The 25,128-nt window shown below is 48.1% G+C and overlaps 1 protein-coding gene across 21 annotated transcripts in view; it reads right to left on the reverse strand.

Annotated features, from left to right (window-relative positions):
* The window catches only part of prrc2c (proline-rich coiled-coil 2C), a 34,327-nt gene that overhangs the window by 2,378 nt on the left and 6,821 nt on the right, over positions 1–25,128 (reverse strand). The window contains exons 5-33 of one of the 21 annotated variants that reach the window (XM_080769289.1): positions 24,324–24,449; positions 23,837–24,135; positions 22,347–22,426; positions 21,531–21,667; positions 20,734–20,821; positions 20,490–20,640; positions 19,365–20,235; positions 19,025–19,197; positions 18,530–18,788; positions 15,947–16,157; positions 13,282–15,771; positions 11,037–11,188; positions 9,705–9,859; positions 9,102–9,510; positions 8,588–8,673; positions 8,259–8,453; positions 7,638–7,901; positions 7,311–7,403; positions 6,958–7,059; positions 6,062–6,230; positions 5,619–5,834; positions 3,817–3,938; positions 3,351–3,541; positions 2,866–3,097; positions 2,443–2,553; positions 2,073–2,273; positions 1,437–1,537; positions 848–974; positions 48–299 (exon numbers count right to left, since the gene is read on the reverse strand). In XM_080769289.1, coding sequence (XP_080625415.1) covers positions 48–299; positions 848–974; positions 1,437–1,537; positions 2,073–2,273; positions 2,443–2,553; positions 2,866–3,097; positions 3,351–3,541; positions 3,817–3,938; positions 5,619–5,834; positions 6,062–6,230; positions 6,958–7,059; positions 7,311–7,403; positions 7,638–7,901; positions 8,259–8,453; positions 8,588–8,673; positions 9,102–9,510; positions 9,705–9,859; positions 11,037–11,188; positions 13,282–15,771; positions 15,947–16,157; positions 18,530–18,788; positions 19,025–19,197; positions 19,365–20,235; positions 20,490–20,640; positions 20,734–20,821; positions 21,531–21,667; positions 22,347–22,426; positions 23,837–24,135; positions 24,324–24,449 — 8,063 coding nt within the window. Of the gene's footprint in view, positions 1–47; positions 315–784; positions 975–1,415; positions 1,538–2,072; positions 2,274–2,418; positions 2,557–2,865; positions 3,098–3,350; positions 3,542–3,717; positions 3,939–5,618; positions 5,835–6,061; positions 6,231–6,957; positions 7,060–7,310; positions 7,404–7,637; positions 7,902–8,252; positions 8,454–8,587; positions 8,674–9,101; positions 9,511–9,704; positions 9,860–11,036; positions 11,189–13,281; positions 15,772–15,946; positions 16,158–18,529; positions 18,789–19,024; positions 19,198–19,364; positions 20,236–20,489; positions 20,641–20,733; positions 20,822–21,530; positions 21,668–22,346; positions 22,427–23,836; positions 24,136–24,323; positions 24,450–25,128 lie in introns of all 21 variants that reach the window. The other 20 variants (XM_080769290.1, XM_080769288.1, XM_080769287.1 and 17 more) reach the window with 20 other exon arrangements.

Here is a 25,128-nt window from a genome sequence, read left to right on the forward strand (position 1 = left end):
GACCGTGATATGAAAACATGCGTTACGTTTCAGTTAGAAATGGTTACCTTGAGGTCCTGCTCTACTGTCCGAGGTCCCTGAGCGCCCCTGGGTACGAGGGAGGGTCCAGGAGGTCCTCGGGGGGGCGGGGGGTGCTGGCTGTGCTGCGGGCCGTGCTGCGGCCGGGGGTGTGGCATCAGACCTCCACCCATGTTGGGAGACATGGGAGGCCCCATGGGGCTGCGCTGGACGCCACCCGCAAACGAGTTGCCGTGTGGCGGTCGAACCAGGGGAGAGACCATGTTCGGTTGGGACAAAATCTGTGGACACGAAATCTTATTTAAAAAAAAAAGGTTGAGGGAAAAATTAACCTCCAACCAGTGTTCATTTTGACAGAATTTTTTTAATGAAATGTCCTATAGTTTTAGCCATCTTTTAGTCATTTTAGTCATCTTAAAGTTTTAGTTTAGTCAACTAAATATCTTAAGATTTTACACTTGGTTGCAAGCTGAAAATAGCCAATCTAGAAACTCACGTCACCCTGCCGATCTACAGCTTGTAGATGGGCTATTTTCAGAGCGCTACACCGGTAGAGCAACAAACATAAAATAACTATCAGGTGAAAAAGAGCAGAAATACTACATAGGACTATACACTCACATGGGGAGTATTGGGAAGAGAATGAAATGAAAATAAAAATCATAGTTTATCAAAAACAAGACAAAACAAAAATAACAGCATAATGCAATAACAAGTCTCTCTCACACTCATTCAACTCATTCTGAAAATAGATGCGTTTAAAAACCTGTGGTGGGGGGTTGAACTGTCCAGGGAACTGCTGAGTCATTCTCATGCCAGCAGAGCTAACCTGTGGGTTGAACTGTCCAGGGAAGTGCTGAGCCATCCTCATGCCAGCAGAGCTGGGCTGGAACTGTTTCTGGTACAGCATGCTGTTCATTTTACTGGACTGGCTGCTGGGAGAGGTGGAGCTGGCCCTGCAGAGACGACGCCATAGGAGGGACATGTTAACAACACAAGGATACATGACGCCGTGGCTCCCATGTGGGCAGCAGTGTGTGACGTCAGTCATCTATGACGTTTGACTCCATATATGACCAGGGTTTCAGCCCGATCTGAACCCTGTAGACTTCCAGAATAGAATTAAAGTTACAGATAATGTGAAACAAATACCCTCGTCCTATAGAGGCCATGCTGTAATTCATTCATTTATTGTAAAGTAAGGTTAAGAAGATCCAGTCTTGATGCATGGGTATGCTTTACGTTAGATGAGCAACTATATGGTCAATAATTGGTCATAGCGCTAACCATTGACCCGCCACCGCTGCGTCCTGTGTGAGTTTATACTTGTTTACGGGTGTATAGATGTGTATGTGTGATAGCGATGTGCATTGTAGTGATTGTGTTGAGAGTCTGACCTGTAAGGGCTAGAGTCTGACCTGTAAGGGCTAGAGGTGGGAGTGGTGCTCCGGGCGCCACCAGGGGGCGTACCAGGCTTCATATCCATCCCACTGCTGAACAGCTTCAGGTCAATGTCCATCTGGACACACAGACACACAGAGGGTGATTGATACGCCAGCCATGACAGCCGGTCTGCAAGCACATCATGTGCCATAGCGCAACGTGCTGTGAGCTTGTAGATAGCCAGTTTTGGTGCAAGATACAGCCAAGTATGAATGAGGCATTAACAGCTTTCTGACTGTGGCTCATAAATCTGTTCAGATCTCTGAGCCAAGTCTCCTGCAGGAGAGCACATCTGAAGTCTGTCGAGTTAACAGGAAAAAAAGATACAAGTGCATGAATCTTGAACACGGCTAAACTCGGAGAATCAATTTAGCTGGTACCAAATAAGTATGATAAACAGATTGGGGACTGAGTCAGTGTTCCTTGAGGGGGTTTAACCTTCCAAGTCTGAAAGTCTGACAGTATACAAAAGGAACCAAATGGACCCATTTGTGTACGGTTAGAGTTAAGGGACGTTGAAATGTAAAGGTTTGAGAACCAAGACATGGGGGCCTATCTCACACTTACGACAGACAAACAGACATGGGGGGTTTGGGACCATCTCACACTACCTTGCTGGATTGTGGAGGCATCATGTTGTGGTTGGGACCCATCATACCCCGGTAGGGCTGAGAGACAGGAGGCTGCCTGTTGATGCTGGGAGGCTGGACCTGGGGAGGGGTGGGGGGCAGCGCCAGCAGAGGCTGCTGGTGCCCACCGCCCGAGCCAAAGTTGGACAGGGACAGCTGGGAGCCGGGCAGAGGGACGGTCACCTGGTGGTTGGGAGGAGGAATAAGAGGAACAGACGTCGTTGGTGACCGTGCAGCGTTAACTTACGTGGTGGAACAAAGCATTTAGTCGAGTGTGAATAATGGTGAACGTGTGACGTGCATCCGTGTTGTGTTTTGCATGCTTTACCTGTTGTAATGCTGCATGCATTACCTGTTGCATTGCAGAGCTGGGAGACTGAGTGTTGCTATAGTAGCTACTCTGACCGTGTTGCTGCACCTGCCCCGAGTACATGTTGGAATGCTGATTCATCCCCTGCCGAGCCTGCTACACACACACACACACAGTGTTACATAGGAGTAATAGCATCAATGGGATGGCTGCAACTAACCAACCAACCAACCAAATGTATATCTTTTTATCAACAATATTAGTTTTATAGAATTATAGCAAAAAATAATGCTATAAAAAGATAATCAAATGGTAAATGCAAACTCTCATCACAAGTAGCAGACTTCATATTTTCCTAGTGCCTAATCGACAGTTGGCATCAGTCAATTTCAATGCGGTATCATAGTCTAAAATCTGTAGCCATGTGAGCAGGAAATTAAAGAGTTACGCGCCATTAGCCTGTACCTGCAGTAAGTGTGGATCTATTAGCTGGGAGCCTCCCATCCCAGATGGCTGGTTGAGCTGGGGCTCAAACAGGATGGGGATGTGCTGGGTGGAGGACTGCTGCTGGTAGGCTAGGCTGGACTGAGGCTTGCCCAGCTCGGAGGCCTGCACGCCGGGGTAGCTGTGTAGGGACGGTCCCGAGAGCATCATGGAGGCCTGGGACAGGCTGCTCTGCATGAACGCCTGCTGAGACCTGTGGGAAAAGACATGAGTAGCGTTAAAAAAAAAGAAGACGTTTTGTGTCTTCTTTGTGACAAAGGCCACATAATAACGCTGTGCAGACTTTTGTTCGAGCACCCGTTGAATTGAATCGTGCACCTCACGACCACTACAGGCCTAGACATGAGCCTGGGAACAGTTGGTCTCTTTTGGTCTCAACTGGTGGAGTCATCGGCAATGTCTTGCAGTGCAAAAGTAAATATTCAAGGAGTTTTTCTGTGTTTTACCTATAAGGTTGCAGGGAGGAGCTGAACAGGTCCTGAGGTTGGGAGACTGGAGGTCCAGTGTTGAGCCCTAGCTGGGCTTGGTGTGTATGTTGGTGTTGGTGTTGATGTTGGTGCTGGTGTTGGTGTTGGTGCTGGGGCTGCCCCTGCAGAGGGGCGTAGATGGGGATTGGAATCTGTTGTACCGCTGTTGGCTACAGGGGGGGAAGCACAGAGAGACAAGCACGGATGGTAGAGGATTTAAAAACACATCAGTGTAAAGATCAAGTGTAAAATCAGCCATTACGACACCATCGAGGCCTGCCAAAATACATTTCTGTCGACACAAAATCAACTATAGCTCCTTGATGGCAGGACACTGAACTCCTACCTGCAGCACGTTCGTTCTACGCTGTATTAGATCAGCGTAATGGCCAACAGGATGCGAGTTGATGTCCTGCCGTCTATCTCCCGAACCGCTGTACTGTACCTGGGAGAGTCCCGGCTGGAAGCCTTGCTGCTGGGCCATGGAGGGCGGAGCCAGGCGAGGGTGTGGCGTGCTGAAAAGGTGGCTAGTGTCCATGTAGAAAGCTGGGATCTGGGCTGCAGAACCTGGACAGACAATATTTAGAAAACAATCTAACTCAACAATGGCAAAACAATTACAGATGGGGTTATAGATAATTTAATCCACTAGACCTGTACGTGCCCGTCGCAGTCGGCCACCGGGCTACTTGGGAACGATGCAACTTGGGAACCTAATGATATACGTTGTCATAGCACCCGTTTTAACTGTCAGCCGGTGTCCCACATGGAGATCTGTGTATGTGCCTGTGTGTGAAGTGGGCAAACTGACTGTGAAAAGTGTACTTGGCAATCAATTCGGCCCACTGGCAGAGCCTGATTGGTTGAGCCTCAAGTGGCTGAGGCAGAGGCTGGAAATTGCACAGGTGAAAGGAGTTGGCCTCATTAGGCCCACTGGCAGAGCCTGGCCCAGGTGAAAGGAGTTGGCCTCATTAGGCTGCACTGCACTCCCTGTGGGGGTGTGGAACGTGTGTGTCGAATGTGAAGTGGGTGGGTCAAATGGTTCTCGAGTTACGTGCATTACAACCGTACACGCACACATGCATGCAGAGACGTGGTGCATTTATAGTAGGATGGCTTTACCGAAGACATTTTCTAGATGGAAATTAAATGAAAAAGGTAAACAAGTGCTGAATCCGTAGATCCTGTGCCTGGGTGACCCGACTGTATAATTGAGCGGAAAATCATAAAGCTGTGATAATATTAATAATGGACTGCTAATAATGTGGGCCACGAGGGTCTACAGTACGTTCCTCTGATAAGAGGCTAATGAAGAGAGCCTCCCACTGGGTGGTGATCAGCTCTGAAAACAGACAGCATTACAACATTTAAGTTGAAGATTATTTGTCACACAAATAATTGTTTAATTGGGTTTTTGGCATAGAACAGTGGAGCATGCTACAAATTAAACATTTGTTTGCATTTTAGGCTTCGTAATCACACAGCTAACGTAATATATTTTTTAACCCATTTAGGACTGACGCCAGATTCTACAAATGTCTTATAAATCTTGACACTTCTCTGAAAAACCTATGTTTCTATAGTGGTTCTCAAACTACAACCACAGGAACGCACCCAAGGTGCCGGACCGATTCCAGCGAGCCGCCCCGCGTCCGTAACGGTTAAGAAATGACAGAGTTACAGTGTGGGGGTCCCTCTACTGTACTGTACTGGCACACCCGAAATCACCATATATACAGTTAATAAAATGTGCGTGTGTGTTAGGTTGCGCACAGGTGGTGAAAAATACATGCGTATGTGCTCAGATGCACCCACCCAGCCAGCCAGCCACACAGCTCCGTAAGGGAGTGGTTGCACCACTCAAAAATAAATCGCTATAACAATACATATTTAGCCCCATGCTCGAATGCCCCCGCCCCCCTGACAAAATCAGCTAATATCCCTAAACGAAAGAAAGCAGCAAATTAAAGAAAAAAATAACTCATCTTTTACTTTCTCTAATAACTACCTAAAACATGAACCTTGGTTGAAAAAAAACAAACGAACTAGTTGTCCTTTAAAGCAGAAATAGCTGATCTACTTGTAAGCTTGTACAGTTTGACAATTAAGCAAAATAAGTGATTTCAAATCATTGCTATTAGACAATGATGTAATAATTGTGACAGGCCTACCGACCGCTCGAGATAATGCACTGTTGTGATCCTGAGAGAGCAGCACATCATGTTAGAAAGAGAAACATTCTCCTACCTGCTGCAGACTGGGAGACGTAGACCTGTGGGCTCTGCTGTTGCTGGGGCAGAAGGGGAGGCACACAGCCCAGCTGGGAGAAGCTGCTGCTGCCGCAGCCGGAGGAGGAGAGACCTCCACCCTGCAGCTGCTGGGGCTTCACCTTACAGATGTTCGGGGGGTCGGAGGCCGTGGTGGTCTTGGTGCTCAGGGAGGAAGTGGTGTACGTCCCCGAGCCTGGAGGACAGAGGCAACGAATAAGAAAAACAAATCCCTGTCCACTTTTGCGACATAGGTAGATCTGAACATACTGCTCTCCCCTACCCCGACAGCCACCCCTTTGTTATACACACATTTTCCAGGACAATAACATTCTACATTTTAATGACACTGTCATTCTCGTGACTCAAACGCAGTATAAAAAGCACACGAGAACCGTGAAGGTACTTCGAGGGGAATGTTACCCGTCAGCGAGGTGCTAGGAGTCACCGAGGCCACAGGAATCTGAGGCATGGACGCCGAGAAGGAGGAGTAGGAGGCGGTGCAGGAGGTGATGGGGGAGGTGGTGGTGACCGGTGAACTCTTCTCCACCAGGCTGGGGGAGTTCTCCCACGCCTTACGAGCCGACTCCATCTGGAGGAGACACACAAACAAGTCCAGGTTCATGACGTCTGCAACATTTATTGCACCTCCCTTGCCTAGCAATGCAACGTAAGCAATTCCTTGCTTACGTTCCGATCCCAAGCGGACGGATCGAGACGGATCACGTAACTGACGTGACGCAAGGGAAGAAATTTCTCTCACCCTCCGTTGCGTATGTCTTCTTGCGTCGATTACGTTACTTTAAGGACTGATTCAGTAGGTGAGCAAGTGAATGTGTGTGTACCTTCAGTGTGAGGTCAACAGTAGCAGTGTGTGTGTGTGTGTGTGTGTGTACCTTCAATGTGAGGTCAACAGTAGCAGTGTGTGTGTGTGTGTGTGTGTACCTTCAGTGTGAGGTCAACAGTAGCAGTGTGTGTGTGTACCTTCAGTGTGAGGTCAACAGTAGCAGTGTGTGTGTGTGTACCTTCAGTGTGAGGTCAACAGTAGCAGTGTGTGTGTGTGTACCTTCAGTGTGAGGTCAACAGTAGCAGTGTGTGTGTACCTTCAGTGTGAGGTCAACAGTAGCAGTGTGTGTGTGTGTGTGTGTGTGTACCTTCAGTGTGAGGTCAACAGTAGCAGTGTGTGTGTGTGTGTGTGTACCTTCAGTGTGAGGTCAACAGTAGCAGTGTGTGTGTGTGTACCTTCAGTGTGAGGTCAACAGTAGCAGTGTGTGTGTGTGTGTGTGTGTGTGTGTGTGTGTGTGTGTGTGTGTGTGTACCTTCAGTGTGAGGTCAACAGTAGCAGGGGAGACGGTGCTGAGGCTGGAGCTCTGTTGCAGAGCTTCTCGCCGAGGCAGGGGCAAGGAGTGGGGTAGCGCCACCTAGTGTTCAGGTCACATAACAGCTCGTTAGGAAACACTGCCAACGGGTCACTTACTATATGGTTGATTCCCTCAGAGCTCAATTCTATTTTCTGCTTTTAGCTAGAAAATGACAGCAATCTTGAACCTGCTGGTTTTCATCTACAGCTAACAATTTGTTTCTTGACGATTACTCGTGAACTCGTATTGAGAACTACTGATCTAGGGACTGTGCATAGTATGAGGCCATGCAACCATACAGTAGTACTCACACTGGCCACCAGGCTGTCCTCCAGTTTGCTAACTCCTGTTGGAACGCTGTCAGCCATGGAGGAGGAAGGGGCTGTGTAGTCAGTTACAGACTCCTGGAGGGAGAGACATTAGTACAAACACTTTATGCACAAGAACTAGATAGTTACACTGAAGCCATCATCTGAAAGGGTTGCGGTTAAAAAAAACACGTTTTGAGCTTGCAGATCTGCTACTTGTGTGACACTGTGATCAAGTAGGTTAGTAGGGCATGAATTCACAAAAAGTCAGAATATGGACATATGTGGTTTCTGCCCGACCACAACGATATATACATCCATTGGCTGTACCTTGGAGTTGCTGGTGTACTCTGCAGAGGGGACCGTGATCATGCCCTCGATGAGTCCACCAATCTCTGGGACGGTGGCGTCAATGATGATGGGGGGGCTGGAGTCAGTGGCTCTGCTCACTAATACTCCTGCAGGCGCCCCCGCCTCGATGCCCTCGACTTCACCTCCACGTGCGTCTTTGGCCTTGCGGTTCTTTAAGGAGCGCTCTTTTCCAATGGGGCCCGGCTTATACTCCTTGGTCTCCACGGGCTCCATCTCCGGGAGCTGGGAAAGAGATTTCAAAGATTAGAAGATTGTTTTTACCTCCCTCCAAGGTAACTTCTCTGTTAGATAGATAAGGGTGTCAGCAGGTATCAGCACTTTAAAAGCAGGACTTTTAATTAGATATGACAAACAATTCTGTACTTTATCTTGATTTTGGATTCTTTATTCACCGTAGGACTTTTACAAAGCTTTTCACATGAACATTCTCTACGTTTTTGAATTCTTTCTTCATTCACTGTTAAGGGATGCAACTAAAACAAAATGTATTCAAGGCTTCACAGGGTGTCATTTGGGAGTTCAGTAAAATGTAGGTAGACCATACCATTATGTCCATTTCAAAGCAGTACTTACCAGTACCTTCTGTGTCTTGATGGGCCCAGCTCGGGGTTGTTTCTGTCTCTGTTCTTTCGGAGCGGGTAGTTTGTTGTCTGAAACAGTCTCTAGCAAGGCTGGGACCCCGTCACTGTCTGTGCTGCCTGCAGATGAGGGGGCTCCAAACTGAATACTGTCCATACCCAACTCCACTCCGCCCTCCGTTCCGGACTTTACACCCTAGTAGAGAAAAACTTTTTTTTCTCCTCTTTTTGTTGTAAATGAAACAATATTTCTCTTTCATCCACATTAGCTTTCATAAAAGCACAATGACACAATAGTTGAAACCTAAAACGTGTGAAGATAAGACATACCTCAGAGGTGACTGTCCCGGTGAAGGATGTGAGAGGTTTGTTCCAGGCACTAACAGAGGGGGGCTGGGGAGGGCTGATTGGGCCAACTGAAAAGATACAGTCACATTACTTTCACTGTACAAAAACAAAATCTCCCACGTGTAGTACTTTTCTGCAATATGAAGCAAGCCAATGCATCTTCCGAAACGCTTAATCAAAGACATGTAAAAATAAAAATCATTATCTAGAGCAGGGGTTCCCAAACGTTTTAGCGCAAGACCTAAGAGAAATTAGACGTTGGCCGGGACATGAACTAGAGAAAATAGCTGATCTACCAGCTCACAATGCACAGCGCCTCAATGAGAGCTTGTGGATTTTTCACCACAACCAAAAAAAAAAAAGATAGGAAATTATTTGATATTTTTATATTTATTCATGAAATACTTTAGAAGAATGTTGGAATATTCACCTGTGAATTCACCTGTGAACCCATAACAATTGGTTAATGCAATGTAGAGAACTGGGGGCTACTCACGTTTCTTCACATCAGGCAGGACGGTGGAGCCGGCGGCCTTGTTCTCCCACAGCTCCGTACCCAGAGTGCTGTGCGGCTGCGCGGGGGCTGGGGGTAGTGTTGTTTTGGAGGTGAAGTCCATGGTGACGGGAGCGGGCGCTATGGAGGGTAGCGGTGCGACCGTTCCTTCCAGAGTCTGCGGAGGGGCGGCGGCAGGCTGTGAGGGGGCTGGGTGGGGATGCTGCGGGGCAGAGACGGGTGGTGGGGGCTGGGGGACAGGAGCTGCTGCAGGCTGAGGCTGGGCAGCTTGCTGCTGCTCTTGTTGCTTATGTTGTTGTTGTTGCTGCTGTTGCGATTTCTTAGCAAATCGAGGTGGAAGCTTTCCTCCACTACCTCTGCCTTTTTCACCAGAGCCTTTCTTTCCCCAGTTCTGTTGGGAGAAACATTTATATTAGTAGCTGAAGTACCCGGGCACACAAAGAGTTTTAACAGTAATTATGCTAATGACGTGTATACAATTCAAATCAGAATCAAAACCACTGGGTGCCTTGATGTGTATAGGCGTCTTCATGTCTTTTTTTTGGAAGATCAGTCATCGGTGTGTCAATGGACGGTTCCTCTCACCTGGGTGGTTTGCTCCTCCTTTTTCCGTTTCTCCTCGTCCTGCAGGCGTTTCTGCTGTTTGCGTGACACCACCTCGGTGAATCCGTCGTCGTTGGGGTTAGACTGGGAGTCTTCCATGGTGGTGACCTCTGGGTGGTCGTCAATAATCACAACACCTTGAGGGAAGGGACAGAGATGGGGTGGGTTTTGGTAGTGGCAGTTACAGATGATCAGAATGCACTCAGGCCTTGGTAGAGTAGTTGCTGCTGGTACTGCTTGATCCTACTATAAATGTATAATAATATATAATAATCCAAGTGGCACCAGATCCCATCTGCATCTCATTGTAAATAGAATATCTAAACGCGTGAATCTTTTTACAATGACGTTATTTTTCAGAAAGGAAGCTTTAAAAATGGTTAAAATGGGTCTTCATGCTTCCAACTCGAGTAGAATTATTAATGTTCTATACAAGTGTCCATGACAAATAAAATATATGATGTGGCGACAATAAAGACTATTATTATCATTGAAGGTGGTAACAATCCATTTGCTCAGTACATTTCGGGGGCATATTTAGAATGTGTGCAGGGTTGAGTATGTTGAATCTATAGTTTGCATTAATGAGGATTTAGTTGACACAATGAAATAAAATGGCGATAGTATTCCGTGTGGGGCAGACGGCCTGTCACAGACAGATTTGGGAGACCAGTAGCTTTGTTGTTGCAAGGAAAGCGGTAAAATTAGACTTTGGTGGTTGTTTTCGTCTCAGATTTAGTCCGACGGAGCGTCACAGTATAACTATGGGGACACAAAAGTATGACCCGGAAGTATCTCTGGAGGGGGCGCTCAAGTCACGGCTAAAATACTGAATAGGCAAGACCTACCCAGTTGTACTGGAATTTGGCAGAACTACCGCCAAAAGAAGTTACGTTGAGACTTTACAGATTTCTTCACATCCCCTGTGCATGTAACCTGGTGCCGTGAGGGAAGTGTATACAACCCGGCCCATTAACACACTCTGCATTAGGTCACTAGCAGGCTTTTCTTCTCAGAGATGAGACAAGGCTGTGAATGAGGATCATTTAAAGATGGGATTGCCGTGATTTTTTTCAACCCTAAAACATGATCATTGCGGTCGCACTGCTTTTTTTACCTAACAATTTTTTCCTTCTCATCAGCCTCAAAAACTACACAGTACACACACTGCAATAATGAAAACACAAGTGTTTGCGTAAGCCACCGAAACCCACGTTACTGTGTCATCGTAAAATAATAATGTGAATAAACGAACGCAGACCCTTTTCAAGATGTCATGGAAGAAATCATGTAAACATTTGCAAGTCCACTCACTGGCATAGTTGTTCAGGTCAAACTGAGAGAGTGCGTTCTCCTTAGGTTTCTTGGCAGCCTGTTTGGCTTCATCTTTGCGGCGTGAAGACTGATCTTTGGCAGGCCTCTGACCCGCACCACCCAACGCTTCTGGGTTCTGCGGACCTCCCGCCCTGTCGGAGACAAACACACAGATTTAATAAATAATATATAAGACAAGCTAATCACTATGACTAGGGTTGGGATCCGGAGGAATCGTATGAACCGGATCCAACATTGAGGAAGCAGAATCAGTTCCATCGTTTCTAGAACTTGTGGACTTCACGTATGACCTGTTGGGGTACATTTGGAACCCCCTATAGGATTGGTTATGGATCCCAACCCCAGCTATGACGACTCATGGCTTATCATAGCTCTCAATACATTGGCTCACTGACCAGCTGTCCTGTGTCTGAGCATTCAGGAAATCTCAACCCATGAATTAAGACCTTTTGCCCATCTTTGTGATCTTACTTCCTCAGACTCCTCTGCCAGTCTCTCTTCAAAGTTCAAACCCATCCATGATGCCGATATGTTATTCAATATTAAATTGAACTGTTGAACCGTATTGTAAATATCTAGGTTCGTATTGTAATGATATCTAGGTTCCGACCAAAACAAAACAGAAGATCCGTTTTTGATCTCCTTTGAACAACAGAGTAGAGCCCTGCGCGGGAGTGATTTATTGATCCCGCAAACAAATGGAGTCATAAATTATGTTCTCATCTTAGTTTTAGTTAAACTAAGAGACAGGGACAGGAGAGGTAGCAGAGCAGGTAATGAGAAAAGCAATTACAGAGATCACGTGTTCCTGTCAACGGTCAAATTGCATTTGGCCGAATGGACCTTCAATGTGTCGTGAGCACATTTACATTTTTTGCAGTAATAATTCTATCCTGGTTCAATTATAATTTGAATACACCAGATGTGAGTTAGTTACCAGGTGGAAACAGGCCAAATAAGTAGTTTGCTGTGGGCGAGGGTTAATAGTGTAGGAATTAAAGGAGACAAAACAGTCTCTAGATAAAGAGGATGTTGTTAAGCAGTAGCACATGACCAGAGTGACATGTGATCATGAGAATAATTAAATTAAAACATAAGTCACATATACAAATCCAATCAAGCCATTTCAACCAGGGTTATGGCATAAAACTTTTTTAGGGGCACTAAAAAACTAAAAAAAATCATTCCATAGCACGCCCCAAAGAGATAGTCAGCAGCAGTATCCAATAACTAAATAGAGATTGCAATTCAAATGTCACTTGTTCCGTCCAAAACGGTCTGCAAATGATTCACTTGGCGTGTCTTAACTCCAAGCAACTTGGAAAGGCAACGCAACAAGCACATAAATTTAGACATCCTTCAAGGTGGCGGAACTCAATGGATTTCAGGGTCATGACTGGAGGACGGAGGAACAAGAAGCGTGTTGATTAGGAGGACCCATGACCCGCTTAACAACCTGCAGGAGTCGCATATGGTGTAACAGAGAATGCCCTCCCTTGCCGGCTTCCCACTTTATGAATCAAACCCCAGTCTCCACATTGGTGGGGTGGCTGGTGGGCACCCACCTGCACCACCAGGAATCCACAAACTTGGCCCACCAATTCCAAGGGTTAGTTCTTACTCTATATAATCACACCCTCCCCCTGTGTAAGTGAACGTAAGTACACAGTATGCAGCTAGATTGATTAGCCATTTAATGGACATACAATTCATCAGGAATGTTTACATAGCACTGCCTTTATTCCGAGTTCAGGGTCAATTTGTGTCCATGTCTGGAGTAATTTCGTTTCAGTAACCGAACATGCCAAGCAAGGCACAGCTAGAGTGTTGAGACAAGTTGGCAGATGGACAAACTGTTTTCATTCTATTCTCCAGCAGCAAGGCCACGGCAGAGAGCAGCAGCCTAAAAATAAGCACTGTCGACTATATTTAACTACACGAAAACACTTTGATGGCCAATTATAACAGCCAAGCCCTAGAGAACGAGATATAGAGGGGGATGAAAAGAACATATTCAACAAACTAGAGTAATGAATTATGAAGAACCTACAGGGAAATACAGTACACTGCATGAACTACTATGCACTTGCTAATGTGGCTGAATAACGCTACAGTAACTGTTGTATTCAGTGTACACTGCTCAATGACTCTACTTCATTGTGTAATGTCAGCAGATGGTATTAAATGCTTCGGAAGAGACAATAGCCTGTTTTGTGTAACTTACCCTCTGCGGCCAGCTCGGCCTCCTCCTCTCCGCTCTCCCTTTGCGCCAGCGTAGCTGCGGCTGGTTTTGGCCCCGCTGTTGCCTCTCCGGTTCGGTCTTTCTGTAGGCCTCTGGCTGGAGAAACTCCTCTTAGCTGCAGCAGCTCCAGGGAATTCTCGTTTGGGTGTCACCCCACCTTCGGGTGAGGTTTTATTTGGTGTCACGGAGCCCTGAGGAGGTGCAGGTGCTGGAGGAGAGGAGGCGGCGGCTGCTGCGTTAGCGGCCTCCAGTGCGCCCCTCCTCTCCTCGCGCTCCCTCCGTTCGTTGAAGTCACTGCTCTCAGAGGCAGTTTCCCATTCCTCGTTGGCTTGGTCTGAGGAGTTCTGATTAGACAGGTCGGGTGACTTGGTGCCGACGGCAGTGACAGTAGGGCTGCCTGTATCAGGCAAGCAGGCTTCTACAGCGGAAGGAAGGTCAGCAGCAGATGCAGTGGCCCCTGCTTCTGCAGGCACAGTGACGGGGGTTCCTGGAGCTCTGGATAGTGTTGGGGAGAGTGAAAAGGGTGCTGCAGCAGAAGAGGCAGGCACCGGCGGTAGAGAGGCAGGAGGACTGGTGCCGGGCTCTCCAGCAGCCAGCCCCGCAGCCTCCCTTTCCTTCAGCCGACGGAAGCGAGGGGGTTTGTCTTGCCTTGGGGGGCGTGCTGGTCTGGGCCTTCGGGGCCTCTCTCTGTTGCTCTGGGGAGCTCCCTCACCAAACTTCTTACTGTCATATTGTGGGGGGCGTCGGTCACGGTCATGGTGAGGGCGATCGTATCTGGAGGACGTGGACTCTGTTTCCTCAGGTCTGAATGTCTCCATGGGTTTAGAGGGCCACTGAGAGGAGGACTCTCTAGCCGACGTCCGCCTGAGAGGAGCCGAACGAGGGGCGCCGCGCTCCCTTGCCACTCCTCGTCTACTGTACATCCCTCCTCTACCTCGCCGGGAGGGCTCTCCTTTAGGGAGGAAGCCTGGCTTAGGCCTGCCTTCATCATCCCCTCGTGGCCCACCTTTCTCCCCCATGTGAGGAGGGCCAAAGCCTGGCTTGTGTGGGCCAGGCCTCACCTCCCCGGGCAATTCCCGCCTGAGTGGTCGGCTGGGTTTGGTGCTAGGCTCGCGGTCCGAAGGCCCGGTGTCGCTGGCGGACTCCCTCCCACCCTCGCTTTCTGAATCCGTGTTGGAACCTCTGCGTCGCCTGCGTTTGGGCATGACCTCAAAGTCTGAGCTCTCGCTCCGTGTCTCGCTCTCCTCGCGGTTGCGGAACGCAGCAGAACCTCCAGGAGCAAGATCAGAGCGTGATCTAGGCTCCCGGTAAGGGTAGTCTCCTCTGCTGCGACCACGTTCCCCCCTTCCCCTTCCCCTCCCTCCGTAGGTCCCTCGATAGCTCCGCCCCCTGGCATAGTACTCCCCTCGGCCACGTGCTTTGAAATTGGGATCAATGGGCCAGTTCCCCTCTCTGTCCCTGTCCCTATCCCTCTCTCTGTCCCTGTCCCTGTCCATCTCCCTGTCCCTGCCCATCTCCCTCTCCCGTTCCCTCTCCCTCTCCTCTCGTCTGTAAGAGCGTGGAGGCAGGTTTGACTCTTTCCTGGAGGGCAGTTTAGGCTCATGGTGCTTGTCATTGCTTGGTGGCTTGTCTGCTTTCTCTTCTTGAGAGGAAGAGGTTGGGGCTCCAGATGAAAGCTGAGGGTCTCTGGGTCTCTGAGAGATAGAGGAGGGCGTTTCCTCTGCAGCTTCTCTCTTCCCCTCACCCTGAGGCCTGGAGCCTTCGGACACAGCCGCGGCTGCAGAGGGTGCTTTGGCCACCGTTTCCTTCTTCGGTCTCTCTCCCCTTTCTCCTCTCTCGTGTCTCTTCTCTCTCTCCTCCCTCTGCTCCCTCTCCTCTTTCATGTCCCTTAGAACAGGTTTCTTTATTGGCCCAGATCTGCGGAGAGGTCTCTCTCCCCCGGGTCCTTCCCTACGCCCAGTCCCAGACCTCCCACCCCAGCGCAGCTCAGCCTTTTGTTTATTAGGAGCCGGCAAGGGCAGCTTCTCTGCTTTGTGGAGGCCATCGGCAGGCGGCGTAGCCCTGTTGTTGGTCACGGCAGCCTGGGAGAAGGACTCATTTCGCGATTTATCTTCTGCCCTCTCCCCTGAGTCCTGGACCTCTAGTGATTTTGCTCCCAGGGGAAGACCATCGAACCTAGGCTCATCCAATTTGAGGGAGTGGCTGGAGCCGTGAGAGACACTCCTTTGGAGCATGGCTTGGCCGAGGGCTTCCACCTCTTCTCCACTGGGAAGGCCTGGCTCCTCAGGGTCAAAGCCAGAGCTGACCGGTGCCCTGTCCAGAGGCCCAGGGGCATCCTCTGGGACGTGGCCGAACGCAGACAAGGACTCTGTGGGGTCCCGAAAGAAGTCCTTTTTACGAGAGTCCAGTGAGCTATGGTCTTGCTGGTACATGGGTGAAAGTCCCCTGTCCAGATCTAAACCAGAGTCCATCCTGCAGAAGAAAAACATGGGGATGAGAGTTGTATTCAGAAAACTATCAAAAAGGAACAACCAATAAAGGATCAAGGTGTTCTGCTATGCATCAACCTTTAGTCCAGCACCAGCGAGGGAGGGACTGGATCTGTGCAACCCCCTTGTTATTTAAACTTTCTGCTGTGCATTCTCACCTGGGTTCCTTGCCGTCATCCCGACCTATGGGAGGAGTGACAGACGGTAAGGGTTCTGACTGAGGATATGGTTCAGAGCCCCACACCATTCGTGGCTCCGAGGGCAGACCGTGGTCTCGGTTGGGTCGAGTCAAGTGGTCAAAGGAGTCCGAACTGGAGCTCGAGTTGTCTCCGGGATCCCTGCGCACAATCTGCTTAGGAGGCATCCTCCCTGTAGAGGACAGCAAATGGAGGAAGCATGATATCAGGACGACAGTATTTATAATTAACAGAAGATACCGTTTAGGGATAACCATTGTTTATCGTGATAAAAGAACGGTCACAATAATGGTATCGCAGAGATTTACATTTATCGTGAAATTGTCCTCCGTTACATACACTAGGAAGAATTAGCTTTTTGTTGAGCTACAAATGGACCTGTAAAAGCGCATTTGGTACACTTCACTTGCACAAATCGATTTACAATAATCGTCCCATCCCTAAATTACCATTACACTGATTTGGTTGTGCGTTTCTACTGGAATTTCTGCTTTATTTAACCCTTCTGGACAGGAACCCCTCTTGGGGTTCTGTACAGTATTCAAAAAATGACAAGAAATTGATGGCGCTATATAAATATTTGAAGTTTTTCAGATATACAGGTCAGGATTTAGAAGGCTTTTTAGAATCGGCTTCAGTCCAAAATGGGTTAATAGGACAGTATAGGATAATGTGGGAATGACAAAAAAACTAAAGGGTAGAACAGTTTGCTAACTTATGGGCTGGATTGCAAACCATGACAAATGGGTCATGTGCCTCGCAAACTGTAACAGCTACAAGGATTCCCTGAATTTCACCCCCCAATTCTGCGACTGCACACACATAGCGATACCAATATCACTGCGTGGATATTAGTCTCGTCCCTCACAGTATTATATATTTTTTCCTGCAATGTCCTGGCCCATATTTGAATACTGGGCCCCGGTTGGTTATAGCCTGGTTCCAGAATCTGGTTGGCTCGTCGACAATTGAGAGGGGCAAGAATTGCCTGGGGCAATATTTATCATAGGCAGATGAAGGCAGGCTACGCGAGGCTAGTGCACACCTATGCAGCACGTCACTAACCAGGATGCATGCTAGGTGGCATGTCCATGGGTCACTAACCAGGATGCATGCTAGGTGGCATGTCCATGGGTCACCAACCAGGATGCATGCTAGGTGGCATGTCCATGGGTCACTAACCAGGATGCATGCTAGGTGGCTTGTCCATGGGTCACCAACCAGGATGCATGCTAGGTGGCATGTCCATGGGTCACCAACCAGGATGCATGCTAGGTGGCATGTCCATGGGTCACCAACCAGGATGCATGCTAGGTGGCATGTCCATGGGTCACCAACCAGGATGCATGCTAGGTGGCATGTCACTACTAACCAGGATGCATGCTAGGTGGCATGTCACTACTAACCAGGATGCATGCTAGGTGGCATGTCACTACTAACCAGGATGCATGCTAGGTGGCATGTCCATGGGTCACTAACCAGGATGCATGCTAGGTGGCATGTCCATGGGTCACTAACCAGGATGCATGCTAGGTGGCATGTCACTACTAACCAGGATGCATGCTAGGTGGCATGTCACTACTAACCAGGATGCATGCTAGGTGGCATGTCACTACTAACCAGGATGCATGCTAGGTGGCATGTCCATGGGTCACTAACCAGGATGCATGCTAGGTGGCATGTCCATGGGTCACTAACCAGGATGCATGCTAGGTGGCATGTCCATGGGTCACCAACCAGGATGCATGCTAGGTGGCATGTCACTACTAACCAGGATGCATGCTAGGTGGCATGTCACTACTAACCAGGATGCATGCTAGGTGGCATGTCCATGGGTCACCAACCAGGATGCATGCTAGGTGGCATGTCCATGGGTCACCAACCAGGATGCATGCTAGGTGGCATGTCCATGGGTCACCAACCAGGATGCATGCTAGGTGGCATGTCACTACTAACCAGGATGCATGCTAGGTGGCATGTCACTACTAACCAGGATGCATGCTAGGTGGCATGTCACTACTAACCAGGATGCATGCTAGGTGGCATGTCACTACTAACCAGGATGCATGCTAGGTGGCATGTCACTACTAACCAGGATGCATGCTAGGTGGCATGTCACTACTAACCAGGATGCATGCTAGGTGGCATGTCCATGGGTCACTAACCAGGATGCATGCTAGGTGGCATGTCCATGGGTCACTAACCAGGATGCATGCTAGGTGGCATGTCACTACTAACCAGGATGCATGCTAGGTGGCATGTCACTACTAACCAGGATGCATGCTAGGTGGCATGTCACTACTAACCAGGATGCATGCTAGGTGGCATGTCACTACTAACCAGGATGCATGCTAGGTGGCATGTCACTACTAACCAGGATGCATGCTAGGTGGCATGTCACTACTAACCAGGATGCATGCTAGGTGGCATGTCACTACTAACCAGGATGCATGCTAGGTGGCATGTCACTACTAACCAGGATGCATGCTAGGTGGCATGTCACTACTAACCAGGATGCATGCTAGGTGGCATGTCACTACTAACCAGGATGCATGCTAGGTGGCATGTCCATGGGCGGTCGCCCTGATATCATCCGCGGGTCCATGTAGGACTGCATCATGATCCAGCGGGGGTCAAAGCCCATGGAGGCCAGGTGTTGGTGGTGGGGGCCCATGGGCTGATACATGGAGCGGTGCTGCTGCTGCTGTTGGGATGGTGGGGCTACTCCACCACCTGAGGGGGATACGGAACGTCCAGTCTGCTGCTGCTGCTGCTGTTGCCACTGCTGTTGTTTCATCTGCTCCTGTGTGAGACCAAGAACAATGACAACATGGTTAGAAATTAAGTCAATTTACAATTTTGGCCTAAAGACAAAGTGTATCTAAATAGTAAGTACTGATACAAAGAAATAAGGAGTGCTAGGGGGTGAGGTGGAGTCAGAAGTGTTTTGAGACTGTGGTTGTAAGATTGGGGGAGGTCATTCCACCGCTTGACATACAGGAGGGAGATGAGTACAGGTTGCTCTATACAGACACACACCTGCTGCCTGAGGAAGCGAGGAGGCAGAGACTTTTGGAATTGTTTGGAGTATCCCGAGGTAAGAGCAGGCCGCATGGCGGCCCCAGCCTCTCCCTCCAGCTCTGGGGGTACCACAGGGCTGTCCTCCCCAGGAGGGGGTTCCACACGTGGCACAGACAGGTGGGGCTCATCCACTGTTGGGAACACACGCATACAGACAACATAAATGTATTTGGAAGTAATCGTGCATTAATGTACAAAACAATAAACAAAAAGTTAGAATATGGACATTAGGTTTAGGCCTGACAACAATGATATCTAAATCTTTCACACATGTATCAGATTCCATGAGTGAGCTAACCTCTGCTGTCGTCTATGTTGAAATAGTCTCGGATAGGAGTGGGGTTCCTGTCAGCTTGGTTCTCCTCCTCCAGAGGCCCTTCTTCGGCCAAGGAGTCCTCCGGTCCACTCGGAGGCTCCGGGGTTAAGACGACGGGCCTCTGCACGGGGACAGGGGAGGGGACGGGGGAAATGGGCTGGCAGGGCACCAAGTCAACCTCCTCCTCCACGATGGGCTCCACTCTCTCCCTTTCCATCGTCTCCCTCTCTCCTTCTGCCATGTCCCTCTCTGCCACGTCCCTCTCTGCCACGTCCCTCTCTGCCATGTCCCTCTCTGCCATGTCCCTCTCTGCCATGTCCCTCTCTGCCATGTCCCGCTCTGCCAAGTCCCGCTCTGCCAAGTCCCGCTCTGCCAAGTCCCGCTCTGCCAAGTCCCTCTCTGCCAAGTCCCTCTCTGCCCTCTCTCTTTCCACCCTCTCTCTCTCCCTGTCCGGCAGAGGAGGGGGCTGGGGTTGTGCAATGGGCATAGAAGGGGGGGCAGGGCTGGAAGCAGGGGTCGGAGCCGATGGCGGAGGCGTTGCCTCTCGAAGGGCTCCGCTCTCCTCACTGGTGGCCTCGGCGGCGGCGGCGGGTGGTGGTGTGGGTTTGGTCTCGGATACCGGCCTGTGTTTCTCATTGAGGCGTTTAAGTTTTTCGGCGCATGCGGCAAGCCGCTGCTCGTCCATCCGTCTCTCCTCCTCGCCTCGTCTCAGCCTGGCTCGCTCTACGGCTTCAGAGAGGTCCGATTGCTTCTTGCGCTTCAGCCGCCAGGCCTCCGAGTCCTCCTCGCCAGCAGGCGGTGCGGCGGTCAGTGGTTTGGCCCCACGGTGGGAAACGCCACTCACCGAACGACCCTGACCATAAAGAAGGGAACAATTTATCAAAACTACTAATTCTAATGATAATAAGGTATTCAAACAATGTCAAGCACAGAAGTCAGGATGCATGTCATAGGACATTTTGCATGTTACATAAACTAAGCTATTATCATCATTCACCTTCACATTTTTTTGCACATTTGACCATCAATAGGAAAAAATGATAATAAGCACGTTGAGAACACAAGTACATAATTGCTGTATGCTATTTTTGTGCACATCAGTCCCACCTGATAGTCCTGTGGAGGTGCACATTTATTGTACTGCCCCATGCTGCCAGGAGATGGCGCTCCACGGTCCCCCGACCCTTCCTTCCAACCCTCCTGGTTGTCTGATGTCCGAGATCTCATACGCTCCATTTTACCCATCGATTCCTTTTCCCTGGAAAATAAATCATTTCCAGTTAAAAACCTCCACCGCCTAAAAATTATCCGCTATACGAGACAAATCGTGAAACAAAGCCAAATGGTTTACCAATGTTCTCCTTTCTCCTTAGCAGCTTGGTTCTCCTCGTCATCACTGAAGTTAAGTTTTTCTGTGTAGTCCACCTCCAACTGGGCACCTGGACAGAAAGAGAAATAGTAGTAGTATAAGACAAGAGGCCAGTTCCCTGTCAAGCTAACTAAAGTAATTTCCTTTCTATTTTATCATTTAAAATAAGAAATGTCCCACACACTGTCTGTCTGTATCAAGTTGACGTTTCGGTCGCAAGACCTTCAGACATTTGAGGTGCGCATCTGCCTCCTTCTAAAAATCACTTATAATTAAAACAAAATACAAATCTTATGTAATATATTTTGTACTGCCTGATTAGAACACCGTTGCCCAGAACATCATCCATAGTATGGCGTTCCATATTATCCCTCCTCGCTGGCATAACTTTGTCTCTATTCACCAACACAATAGTAGATAGAGATAATAGAATATGCAATTTAACCCATATAGGCCTGACGTCGAAATAAAAATCTTCTAAATCCAGTTTTCTGAAATACCTATGTTTCTGTATCAGTGGTGCTCAATATTTCATGTCAAGGACCCCAAAAATGATATGTAATTGGCCACAGACCTGAAATAATATATATTCAAAGATTTACACCACATTTTCATGATTTTTCAAAAATAACAGACGTACAAGGTTGTAGAACTGCTATTTTTCAATAGCTAAAGCATAACAATGCTTAAAACACCAAAAGGGGTTCCCGTACAGAATGGGGTCAATACATCAATGCCTTAATGGGGTCAATACATCAATGAATCCATCAGCTACTGACCAGCCCAGCCCTCGTCGGCCTCCGTGTCCAGGTTGTCCAACTCTTTGAGCTCGGTAGCACTGATGATGGAGGGTCGGTCCGGGTCCTGGTGCCAAGACTGAGGGGGACCCTGGGGAGGCCGAATAGGCCGAGGGGCCCTGAGCAAACAGCAAAGACAGTCATTTTAATGCAGCTTTTGTTTGTAATGAACAGTATGTTTTGTGGCCCAATGCAGGTCGGAGCCGTCTATAACAGTCTATAACCCCCTGCTAGAGGGGGGCCACCAAATAAGTTGTGTTCTTTTTTACATTAATCACTTGATACCCTAGCATCCCTTTACTGAGGGGAACTTTAGCTGAAAATAGCAGATCTACAAGCTCACAACGCCTCACAAGACGTGAGCTTGCAGATCAACCATTTCCGGCAAAGAGGTTTGGTGTAGGGGGGAAAGGCGCAGGAAAAGAGCAGACCAAGTACAAGTTTTCTAAATATTGACTGTTTAAGTGGTTAACTGTCTGAAAATGCACATTAACATGAATCCAACACAACGCTACACAAGGATGGTGCTGTCAAACACATCTATGTTTAGTGGGTATAGTGGGGGGTCCCTGCTTCATCTCACTCTCTCTGCAAAGGGGTCCTTGGCCTGAAAACCCTTCAAGTACAGAGGAAACTGAGACGGGCTCCTAACCTGTGGGCCACATGGCTTGGAAACAGTCGATTCCCAAGGATACTTTTGGGGTGTTATGGGCTGAAAAACCAGTAGTGTTCATTAGGTAACAGCAGTCATCAGACTACTGTCAGGCTGTTTGAACATATGGAGGGCTGTGAACTCACTTGGCTCCATCTTGTTGCGAAGGGAATCTGAAGTTTGCTTGCCCTGGGACAAACGGCATTCGAGGATAGGCATGGAACATCTGCATAGAAACACCAATGAATCTTTAGACCATCACAAAGAGCTGTCACACTGAAAATATAGTCAGTACAGAGGTCACGCCAGGATTTTAAACTGCCAGACAGAATGTCTAGACATGTCAATTTTACTGGTCAGTGGTCATATAAATTTTCAATGCATGCCAAGATACACACTGTAGTGTTACAGTGGTAAATAACCCATTAGTGCTTGACGTCGTTACATAGATTAACAACATGAACACACTTAACTATGCGGCTCACAAGCATCGATACTGTGCATTGAATTCACATGATTTCTAACATTTGATAAATCATTGCAAAACACATATCACCACTGCACAGCAGGGTTTCTTTTTTAAAGATACACGATTAACGATGGCCTATTTCATATTGATTGAAATCGAAAGAGAAAGAAGCAAAATAACACTATCATTTAAATCACTTTATCCATTAATATGTTGGCTATTCAAAAATGACAGATCTACAAGCGCACCTTGTACATCTGCCATTTTTTTAAAGGTTGAATATTCTTTTCTGGGGGTCCCTGGCACAAAACATTTTCAGATTGAGGCCAAATATATATGAATTTGGGGGTTGGTTGGCACGAAAACATTTGAGAACTAGTAGCAGCCCCACTGCAGCAATCTGGTCATTCTATGCTCGGCGAAGTCGTCCACGTCCATAATGTGCCCCATGTTGTGGGTTGTAGTGATGGAGACCGAGTCAGAATTATCAGAAATGCCACGCATGCAGAGTAGAAAAACAGAATTTGTCTAATTTTGGCAGATATTCCTTGTTCCACTTTCGTCTTTCCATTTTGGAGCTCGCTTGTGTGTTATATAAATACATGTTGAAGTTAACAGCCCTGTTGACAAGTGATTAAAGAAGATTCTTTTGGCAGTTGATGCAGAGCAGCAACAGACTATGATTTTGAGTGATAATGATTTTGTTTTGAGCTTAGCTTTTTTTCTTTTTACCAATTTCTTGAGAGAATCATATATTCTGGAATTAGTCATAAAAAATCCAGCCAAATCCAGAAATTAAAGGACCAATTCACCACTTTTCAACCTATCATATAATATGTAGGTCCTCAATAATAATCATGAAAAATAAGTTGCAATGCGAAAATGGAAGCCATCGTTCTCACGATAACGAAAATCTAAATATTTTTGGCACACACAGACACATGATTATTGTTTAAATCTGCCTAATGATGATGTCACTGGAAGACGGTTTCTAAACTGTCCACAGCCGTCCTATGTGACACAGACTGAGTAGAAAAAGATCGTGCCATTTTTTCATGATTATTAGTGAGGACCGATTATATGAAGATAGGTTGAAAAGTGGTCCTTTAAGTATATGATTTATGAACCAACTCATACAGAGGACATGTTCATCATGTTGAAACTTACATAAGGTGGCATCATGCTCCGGAACGGAGGTTGGAATTGAGGTGGTGCGCCTGCAGGAGGCTGCTGCCCCCCATTGAGTTTGGGCTGCGGGGGACCCGGCAGGGGAATCCTCTCCCTGGTCTCCCTCTTCTCCCTCTGGCCATCACAGGCCAGGGTCCGGCCCGGCTCCTCAATCTCCCCAGGGGGCGAGGAGGTGCCGAGGCCTGTGCTGACCTCCTCGGGTGCCCTACTCTCCATTTCGGGGGGGCTGGGCGCAGTGATCAGATTCCTCCCACCTCCCTCGCGCCAGCTGCCCACATCTAGGAGAAATTGAGAATGCACAGATATTGATTTTGCTTGACCTACTCTCATTGTCAAGGAGAGCATGATCCCCGGGCAGCAGCCAAATAGGAAGCAATCAATAAACATGCACTGAGACAATGTTTATGTGAGACAATGTACATCCTGTGTGCATGTGGGTTTTGTGTGCCAAAGTAGGCAGCCATACTTTGAGGTCTAAGGCTGGGGCCAGGTCCATAAGGCTCCTCGTCTTGACCTTCTGCTTTCTCCGCCTCACCGGCCGCCTGCAAGCTGGGGAACTCCTGTTGGAACTGGCTGCTCACACGAGGAACCCCTGTACAAGACGCAGCCATTATCAAAAGTTGAAGGATCACCAGCACTCACAGAAAAATCCTTTGGATACATTTTAGGTGGGTACAGTACAGGCAGCCAAAAAAACGCCATTTCGGCACAGACTTCGGCATAGTGTAAAAAACACTTATTTGGCATTTAAGCCGATGCCATCATTACACACAACAGTTTGGTCTCCAGTGGAATAATGAACTCTCAATGCTCAGCCGTTCTCATGTCTTTCTATTAATGAAGTGAAAAAACACTACAGAACTCAACACAGGTAGTCATTGGCATTTCTGTTTCATGATACAATACAGTGTAGAGATAGCTAGGTTTTAGGCTTGATTCAAATTCATTCATTCAAAGTCAGCAACATGAGACTGAGCACCTTTTTCATGATTAAACTAGGGATGTGGAGAAAAAGTCTATCATCTAGACTCCAAAAATCTATAATCGAAAAAACATTTTCCCCGTTGTCGGCTGGATCTGCGGTGTCTTTGACGCGTTATTATTGATCCCACCGAGTTCTAGGAAAGCCCCGCCGTTGACGAGTTGATCTGTGGGGGTGCACTGGGTGTTTGAAGCGGTGGAGAGCCGCTACTCGGGACTGTTATTCTTATACCAGTTGGCCGTGCTGCTCTTCCTTCAGTGTTGCATAAAAGTGACATCACTGTCGAATC

Source organism: Protomyctophum bolini (assembly GCF_963924005.1).
Source record: "Protomyctophum bolini genome assembly, chromosome: 8".
NCBI lineage: Eukaryota > Metazoa > Chordata > Actinopteri > Myctophiformes > Myctophidae > Protomyctophum > Protomyctophum bolini.